Genomic DNA, 9,875 nt, shown 5'->3' with positions numbered 1-9,875 from the left:
AGAGAGAGAGAGAGAGAGAGAGAGAGAGAGAGAGAGAGAGAGAGAGATGGCCAGGCATGGTAGCTTATGCCTGTAATACTTGAGCTCAGGAGTTTCAGACCAGCCTGGACGACATGGCGAAACCTGATCTCTACAAAAAATACAAAGACTAGCTGGGTGTGGTGGTGTGCCTATAGTCACATCTACTTGGGAGGCTAAGGTGTGAGGATGCTTGAGTCCATGAAGCAGGGGTTGCAGTGAGCCACGATCATGCCACTGTACACCAGGCTGGGCAACAGAGACAGACCCAGTCTCAAAAAAATAGAGTAAATAAAATTAAATAAAATGTCCAGCAGACACTCCATGTTGGTTTTTAAACAAACACAGATTTTCAAAAAAGAAAAAAAAATTCTTACAAAACATTAACCGCACATAAATTAGCCAAATTGTTTAGTTACAATGTATCTGAACCTATGACTTAAAATACTAAATACAGAACAATAGTAAGAGAGTCACTGTCAATCATGAGATAGAAAAAATATCTATATTCCTTAAATTTGACTTCTAGTTTATTACCTTTAAAAATTTTTTCTGTTGTCTTTTCTTCTTTGGCACAATTTGAAATTTCATTGTTATCCAATAGTTTGTTACTTTTAGCTAAGATAAGCCACATCTAATCAAGTCATGTTTGATTTCTCCCTTTTCTTTGCCACTACCATTCACAGTTGTCACTATATAACTATTAAAGATGCCATATCCTCTTTTAGTCTGATATGGAAATCAAAGTAATTAAAATAAGGAAACTGTATTTTCCGAGTATGAACTGGAAAAGTCTCCTATAATCACAGTGCATGTGTTAATTTGTAGCTTTCGTGATATTAACTTTTAGCAGCTCAAAAGCTTGTTTTATTAAGTTTCTGGGTCTTAACCAGGGACGTTACAGGGTGTGGTCTAGAGGCCAAATTCTGAATTGGTGACTATATTTTTTGTGTTTATAAGCCATCCAATGTCACTAGTACAATTAAAAGAATAATTAGGCTGGGCGTGGTGGCTCATACCTGTAATCTCAGCACTTTGGGAGGCCAAGGCGGGTGATCATGAGGTCAGGAGTTCAAGACCAGCCTGGCCAAGAAGGTGAAACCACATCTCTACAAAAAATACAAAAATTAGCCAGGTACAGTGGCAGGTGCCTGTAATCCCAGCTAATCAGGAGGCTGAGGCAGGAGAATCACTTGAACCCGGGAGGCAGAGGGTGCAGTGAGCCAAGATCACGCCACTGCACTCTAGCCTGGGCAACAGAGCAAGGCTAGGCCTCAAAAAAATAAAAAGAATAATTAAGTGGTCACTTTGGCAGTGCATATACTAAAACTGGAACAATATAGAGAAGATTTGCATGGCCTCTGTGCAAGAACAACATGAAAATTCAAGAAGCATTCCATATTTTTAAAAACTGATTAATTTAAAAAAATAAAGAAAATAAAGGAAAAAATGATTAAAAATGAACTGTAAGACTGAAGTGTATAGTTCTAAAAGGCATTCTAGAAGGCAGTTTGGGAATTTGCATCAAAAGCCATAAAAAAGATGAATATTTTCTGATTTACAAAAACTTCTAAAAATTAGTCTTAAGAAATAATCACAAATATTTTAAAAGTTTATCCCTAAAAATGTTTATCCCAGGCCAGGTGCAGTGGCTCATGCCTATAATCCTAGCACTTTGGGAGGCTGAGGCAGGCAGATCAGGAGGTCAGGAGATCAACACCATCCTGGCTAACATGGTGAAACCTCGTCTCTACTAAAAATACAAAGAATTAGCTGGGCGTGGTGGCACGTGCCTGTAGTCCTAGCTACTTGGGAGGCTTAGGCAGGAGAATCGCTTGAACCCAGGAGGCGGACGTTGCGGTGAGCTGAGATCACACCATTGCACTCCAGCCTGGGCAACAGTGCGAGGCTCCATCTCAAAAACAAAAACAAAAACAAACAAAAAAGTTTATCCCAGACCTGTTAATATAGGAAAAATAGAAGAGAATTCTAAATATTCATTAAGGGACTGACGAAAGAAATTATGCATATTTATATAATGTAAAACTAAGATAACAAGCTATAAGACCTTCAAGGTAACATAATCTGTGCAGCAGGAAGCAACAGTACATGTGACTGACCTAAAAACCCCAAAGCAGCTAACAAGACTTAATGGAAATCTAGGACAGCCAATATGAGAAAGGCAGCTGAAACTGAGAGGAGTTTTGCACATTTCAACAGTGGGCAAATAAACTGGGTCTGCAATAAGGGCTGGAATAGTCTGTGCCCTATGAGTTCCTGAAAGTAACTAAGCAAAGCTCCCCTCTAGAAAAAGCCCCGTATCAAGAAGAAACAATGGGAAGAAAATCCAAACTGAGTAGTACAGTTGAGACAAAGGATAGAAGACGTTCAGATAAAAATGTAAGGCAGGGCCAGCCACAGTGGCTTGTGCCTGGAATCCCAACACTTTGGGAGGCCAAAACAGTAAAATTTCTTAAGGTCAGGAGTTCAAGACCAGCCTGGGCAACACAGCAAGACTCAGTTTCTACAAGAAAAATAAAAAACATCAGCTGGGCATGGTGGCGTATACCTGTAATTCCAGCTACTGAGAAGGCTGAGGTAGGAAGGTCACTTGAGCCCAGAAGTCTGAGACTACAGTGAGCTATATCTACACCATTCACTCAAGCCTGGGTGAGAGGGCAGAACTCTGTCTCTTAAACACAACAACAACAACAACAACAACAACTACAGGCCGGGCACAGTGGCTCACAACTGTAATCCCAGCACTCTGGAAGGCTGAGACAAGTGATCACCTCAGGTCAGAAGTTTGAGACCGGCTTGGCCAACATGGTGAAACCCCAGCTCTACCCAAAAATACAAAAATTAGCCAGGCATGGTGGCATGCACCTGTAGTCCCAGTTTCTGGGGAGACTGAGCTGAAAGGATCACTTGAACCCGAGAGGTGGAGGTTACAGTGAGTTGAGATCACACCACTACACTCACTCCAGCCTGGGCAACAGAGACCCTCGGAAAGAAAAAAAAAAAAAAAAAAAAAAAAAAAAAAAGTGAAAATGGCAGAGAGGAACAAAGCCAGAATAAAAAACTTTCTTCTTTTACAAAATTATCAGAAGGTGGAGCTCTAGACTCATACACACTACCCTAAACCACTCCTAATTTTAAAGTTCAGAAAAACTAATTTCACATAAAAATGAGCAACAGAAAAGGACAGAGGGTCAAATCCCACACAAAGTTATGTAAGAAAAAAAGTGACTATAAAACTGATTACAAAAGATCATAAGACAGATAAAACTACATGTGAGATAAAAACTATAACCTACTTTTTCAAAACCAGTCAAAAGATATAAAACAAGAACATAAATCAGAATTAGAAAACCTTAGAAAATGCGATGACAATTATAATACAAGAAAAAAGAGCCGGGCGCGGTGGCTCACGCCTGTAATCCCAGCACTTTGGGAGGCCGAGGTGGGTGGATCACGAGGTCAAGAGATCGAGACCATCCTGGTTAACATGGTGAAACCCCGTCTCTACTAAAAATACAAAAAATTAGCTGGGCATGATGGCGCGTGCCTGTAATCCCAGCTACTCAGGAGGCTGAGGCAGGAGAATTGCCTGAACCCAGGAGGCGGAGGTTGCGGTGAGCCGAGATCGCGCCATTGCACTCCAGCCTGGGTAAAAAAAACGAAAACCCGGTTCAAAAAAAAAAAAAAAAAAAGAAAAAAGATCACTTTAGAAATGAAGACTTAGCCATAATAAATAAAAACATAAGTAAACATACAGGTATACTTTAAGAGACATAAAAGTTTAAAAAGAAAAATCAAAAGGAAATTAAGAGGAGATAAGAATTTGAGAGAAAATAACAACAAAAAAGAAAGGCAAAGATTCAACATGGACATAACAGAAGTTTCCAAAAAAGAAAACCAGGCCAGGCATGGTGGCTCATGTCTGTAATTCCAGGCACTTTGGGAGGCCAAGGCAGGTGGATCACCTGAGGTCAGGAGATCGAGACCAGCCTGGCCAACAAGGTGAAACCCTCTCTACTAAAAATACAAAAATTAGGCATGGTGATACACGCTTGTAATACCAGCTACTCAGGAGGCTGAGGCAGGAGAATTGCTTGAACCCATGGGGCGGAGGTTGCAATGAGCCGAGATTGCGTCACTGCATTTCAGCTTAGACGACAAGAGTGGAACTCCATCTCGGGGGGAAAAGAAAAAACACACAAAGTAATTAGATGCTTTAAAAAATTCTTTTTGAAACAGCATTATTGAAAGGGTATACTGTGGGCTGGGCGCGATGGCTCACGCCTGTAATCCCAGCACTTTGAGGGATTAAGGTGGGCAGATCACTTGAGGTCAGGAGTTCAAGACCAGCTTGGCCAACATGGTAAAACGCCATCTCTACTAAAAATCACAAAAATTAGCTGGGCATGGTGGTGTGCACCTGTAATCCTAGCTACTCAGGAAGCTGAGGCAGGAGAATCGCCTGAACCCGGAGTGGGGGTAAAGGTTGCAGAGAGTCAAGATTGCACCACTGCACTCCTGCCTGGACAACAGAGCAAGAGTCCATTTCAAAAAACAAAAAAACAAAAAGAAGAAGAAAGAAGAAAGAAGGAAAAAGAAAGAAGAAGAAAAAATGGTGCACTGCATACCTGAAACAACTGAGGCAGAATGACCAATGCCAACACATATTCTAGTAAACGTATTGAACTTTAAAAAAAAAAGGCTTTGGGCATCCAAGTAAGAAGATGAAGTCATATATAAAGGAAAAAAATTAGACTATCATTAGGCATTGTCTCAGCAATGCTTCACGCCAGAAATAAAAGGGATAATATATTTTTAAGAAACTTGAAACAAAATGTGTACTAAAGGTTTTATATCCTGTCAAACAAATTTTTAATTATAATGTCCACAACCTGCTTTCAACATTCAAGAATTTAGAGAATATTGTTTCCAACGGCCCCTTCTAAAGAATTTACTGGAGAAGTGTAGTGTGGTGGGTCCCCCACCACCAGGTTATTCAAGGGTGTATGTCCGCTGCCTGAACTCTGAAGGCCAGGCAGTGAGCCAAAGCCATGGTGCCCACTGAGGAGCAAGCTTTGGTCCCTGAGAACCAAAGATTTTAGAGAGCATCTGAGACCCAACCAAGGAAAACAGTCTTATCACATGCATATAGTAGGCAAAGAGCGAGAAAACTAGCTTAAAAGCAGCTTAGAAATGGGAGGTGGGTAGATCCCTAAATCTGTCCTATTGCTGCCCAGGAGTGCTCCATAGGTAAGCTCTAATAAACTCACCTACTGGCCATGCTGGACCTATCCAAATCATTTTTGGCCTCTTGGCACTTTGGTCACTTGGCACCCTCCCAGTAAGGCAGGAGGGGATGTTACAGTCTCAAGTTTTTCTTGTAATAAGAATAAGTCTTAGACAGCCAAAACAATGAGAGAGGGGAAGAGTTGGAAAGGTAGAGGTGAAGCAACCATTTTCCCACTATGAAAGTGTAGACTGAAACTAAAGACTACAAAGTAGATAACATCATTGAACTGCTGGACCAGCTTTGATCTGCCTATCTATGAAATTTGTGTTATTTTAGAAAAATCAAACTCTATTTGGCTTTTTGAAAATGATACTGTGGAAGAGTATTTAATGACATAGAATACTGTTCGTGATAAATTAACTAAATAAAAAGAGCAAATTATAAAACAACATAATCTCATTTTCTTTTTTTTTTTTGGAGACGGAGTCTCACTCCGTTACCCAGGCTGGAGTGCAATGGTGTGATCTTGGCTCACTGCAACTTCGCATCCCAGGTTCAGGTGATTCTCCTGCCTCAGCCTCCTGAGTAGCTGGGATTACAGGTGTGTGCCACACCACCACACCCAGCTAATTTTGTATTTTTAGTAGAGATGTGGTTTCACCATGTTAGCCAGGCTGGTCTTAAACTCCTGACCTCAGGTGATCTGCCTGCCTCGGCCTCCCAAAAGTGCTGGGATTACAGGCGTGAGCCACCGCACCCAGCCCATGATCTCATTTTCTAAAGGGAACAAATGTATAAACACTAAAATATCAACAGCAGTTTTCTTTTTTTTCTTTTTTTTTTTTTTTGAGTTGGAGTTTCACTCTTGTTACCCAGGCTGGAGTGCAATGGCGCAATCTCGGCTCACCGCAACCACCGCCTCCTGGGTTCAGGCAATTCTCCTGCCTCAGCCTCCTGAGTAGCTGGGGCAGCTTTCTTTAGATGATAAGATTATAGTGATTTACATTTTCTGTATTTTCCTCACCATTCCTGATGTATGAGTAAAACCGTGTCATAATAAAGTCTCTCTGGTATTGAGGTTCAAAACTGAATTAGAAAATATGGAATTTTATGCTGAAGCAAGTTGTGTTATTGTAGTTCTTCAAAATATTCAGTAAAATATCTAAAATTAGAACTGCAGTTAAAAAAGAAAGTAATTGCATTTTTTAAAACATTTCCTTATTTGGGAATTACACTGACTACAAATTTGTCTTATCTGGACACTCTTGTATTATTATCATTAACATGTTTGAAGGAAAAAAATTAAAACATTCCTTGGCCAGGTGCTGTGGCTCACATCTGTAATCCCAACACTTTGGGAGGTCAAAGTGGGAGGACTGCTTGAGGTCAGGAGTTTGAGACTAGCCTGGTCAACAAAGTGAGACCCTGTCCCTAAACAATAACAAAAAATCCCTCAATTAGGTAATTGAATCCATGTACATTTTACACTCTTCTTAACTAGGAATCAAAGGCTCTATGAAAATTTTAAGGAAATACTTTTTTTCAGTTTTAAAATGAAAGACTATATTTTAAATTATAACTAAAGTCTTATGTAAAAGAACATACCAATGAGCCAAAACCTAGGGTCCAAAAATGTTCATTTCGGACTTCTAAAACTCCATCCAAGGTAGATACCTAACCAAAAACAGAAATTAGTGATCAGAGTTGTCTGTACTTAACATACCCAATGCAGTTTAGTCATATTATGGACTTGGTTTAACTTAAGAATGACACAGCCAAATCCTGCCGAAGGACACTTATTAGCTAAGAGAAGTCTTAGACCATTCAAGATACCATTCCTGTTTGTTCCATATTGACTCAACCTTGCTTTCCCAGTTTCTTGTTTGCCCCAATTCTTTTAGAATCAGGTCCCCACTGCTCAGTTTTAAACCCCTACCCCCACCAATTTTTCAACAGTGTATAGTTTTCATTTTATAAATATGAAATATATATCTAGCACTTTGTGGTATCAGATTTTTTTACTTAATTTTTTTGTTTTCTCAATCACTTCTCTGGATTCCCTTACAACAAATCTCTGCACAACACAGGATGTTGTTTGGCTGTAAGCCTACAAGAAATTCCAAGGCCAGATCTATAGTATGTAGCCCACTGGTACACTGGGACAGGATATATACCCAAGGCCAGGCTTCACTAGTTGAGGGAAGTAGTCAGTTATATTGGTAAAAGTGGCCTCTGTGACACTAACAATCAAAGGTTTAAAATAGTTTCAACATCAAAATAGTTCATTATTTTATTTCTTCATTAGTTAGTAAGTAGAAATATGAAACAGCTTAAAAGGAAGTTTAGGCTGGGCAAGGTGGCTCACATCTATAATCCCAGCACTTTGGGAGGCTGAAATAAATGGGCAGATCACTCGTGGCTAGGAGTTCGAGACCAGCAAGGCCAACATGGCAAAACTCCATCTCTACTTAAAAAGTACAACAATTAGCCAGGTATGGAGCAGAGATCATGCCACTGCACTCTAGACTGGGCAATAGGGCAAGACATGGCCTCCAAAAAAAAAAAAAAAAAAAAAAAAAAAAAATCACAGCATTTGGCCAGGGGTGGCTCACACCTGTAATCCCAGCACTTTGGAAGGCCAAGATGTGAGGGTGGCTTGAGGCCAGGAGTTCAAGACCAGCCTGATCTACATAGTGAGACCCCATCTTTTTATATGCATTTTTTAAAGCAACAAAAGCCTGGGCACAGTGGCTTATGCTTGTAATCCCAGCACTTTGGGAGGCTAAGGCTGGTGGATTACCAGGTCAAGAGATCGAGACCATCCTGGCCAACATGGTGAAACCTTGTCTCTACTAAAAATACAAAAATTAAGTGGGCATTTGGCATGTGTCTGTAGTCCCAGCTACTCCGGAGGCTGAGGCGGAAGAATCGCTTGAACCCAGGAGGCAGAGGTTGCAGTGAGCCGAGACTGCGCCACTGAGCTCCAGCCCAGCGACAAAGTAAGACTACATCTAAAAAAGAAAAAATTTAGCCAGCCATTGTGGTGGGTGCCTGTAATCTCAGCTACTCAGGAGGCTGAGGCAGAAGAATTGCTTGAACCCAGGAGGCAGAGGTTGCAGTGGGCCAAGATTGTGCCACTATACTTCAGCCCAGCCTGGGTGATAGAGCAAGACTCAGTCTCAAAAAAACAAAAAGGCCAGGCGTGGTGGCTCATGTCTGTAATCCTAGCACTTTGGGAGGCCAAGGCGGGTGGATCACGAGGTCAAGAGATCGAGAGTTGCCTGGCCAACATGGTGAAACCCCGCCTCTACTAAAAATACAAAAATTAGCTGAGCGTGGTGGGGAGCGCCTGTAGTCCCAGATACTCAGGAGGCTGAGGCAGGAGAATCGCTTGAGCCTGGGAGGCAGAGGTTGTAGTGAGCCAAAGGTTGTAGTGAGCTAAGATCCTGCCACTGCACTCCAGCCTGGGCGACAGAGCGAGACTCTGTCTCAAAAAATAAAAAAAATAAAAAATAAAAAAATAAAAATCACAGTATTTATAATAGGGTAGTCTTTAGACCACTACCTTCCACTTTACTTCAAGTGGATTTGATCTCCAAACTGAACAATGCCTCATATTTTTCTATGTTTGCCACTGTATTATGGCTCCTAGTATGTTATTGTGAAGAACACAAACTCCCGAAAAATAAAATTCTAGGTAGAGTTGAATAAAGTATTATAAGTACTCACCTTTTCAATTCTCTGATATAAATTAAAATACTTTCATTTACTATTTCATCTTACCTCTCTGATAAGTTTGTCCAACTGACCAATAACATGGGGTGGCGTTGTCTGGGGAAAAAAATAATAAAACATGAGTAACAGGGGAAGGAAAAAAAGTTTTCCAACAATGGCCCTGAATCCCCTCCCCAAAAGGATTTTAGGCCAGCCTTTGCTTTGACATGTGCCCTATCATGATTTAGAGAAGAGAAGTTTCAACTGGCCCCACTAGTGGAGCAATATCATCAACTGGCTCATACCTGTTTTCTTATCTTGAAGATAAGAAGATAAATAACACTTAAACAACCAACCAACCAACCAACCAACCAATCAACCGACCAACAAAAAGTCATTGGGAAATGGTTAGAAAGGTAAGATTATGCATAGGGCATAGCACTATGCAACTATTTTCTCATTGTTTGTATTATTTTTGGAGATGGAGCTACTGCCCCTAAGTCTTGGAAAAGGCATGAGGGTAAGATAGAAGGAACCACAGTGCTTACATGCACATCCAGCCCTGGGAAACTGCCTTTCTATTCAGGGTGTTCCTATTGTTTCAGTAAGTAGCAATGTGTCATTTACAATTTTAAGTTTGAAATTTTTAAAGTCTCACTGATTCAATGGCAGAAAATAATAAACAGGCCGGGCGCGGTGGCTCAAGCCTGTAATCCCAGCACTTTGGGAGGCCGAGGCGGGTGGATCACGACGTCAAGATATCGAGACCAGCCTGGTCAACATGGTGAAACCCCGTCTCTACTAAAAATACAAAAAAATTGGCTGGGCACGGTGGCGCGTGCCTGTAATCCCAGCGACTCAGGAGGCTGGGGCAGGAGAATTGCCTGAACCC

At 41.0% G+C, this 9,875-nt stretch overlaps 1 protein-coding gene and 1 non-coding gene across 5 annotated transcripts in view; one reads left to right on the top strand and one right to left on the bottom strand.

Annotated features, from left to right (window-relative positions):
• The window catches only part of SLC30A6 (solute carrier family 30 member 6), a 61,584-nt gene that overhangs the window by 7,763 nt on the left and 43,946 nt on the right, over positions 1-9,875 (bottom strand). For all 4 annotated transcript variants that reach the window (XM_032239240.1, XM_032239241.1, XM_032239242.1 and 1 more), the window contains 2 exons: positions 9,053-9,100; positions 6,875-6,943 (listed from right to left, as the gene is read on the bottom strand). In XM_032239240.1, coding sequence (XP_032095131.1) covers positions 6,875-6,943; positions 9,053-9,100 — 117 coding nt within the window. The remainder of the gene's footprint in view (positions 1-6,874; positions 6,944-9,052; positions 9,101-9,875) is intronic.
• On the top strand, positions 1,322-1,424 carry LOC116524338. The gene has a single exon (XR_004257286.1). It is a non-coding gene; the product is annotated as a U6 spliceosomal RNA (small nuclear RNA).

This window comes from Sapajus apella, unplaced genomic scaffold, assembly GCF_009761245.1.
Source record: "Sapajus apella isolate SASKATOON/1434 unplaced genomic scaffold, GSC_monkey_1.0 scaffold44, whole genome shotgun sequence".
NCBI lineage: Eukaryota > Metazoa > Chordata > Mammalia > Primates > Cebidae > Sapajus > Sapajus apella.
Note: the sequence above shows the minus strand (reverse complement) of the source record. Positions and strands in the feature narration are given on the sequence as shown.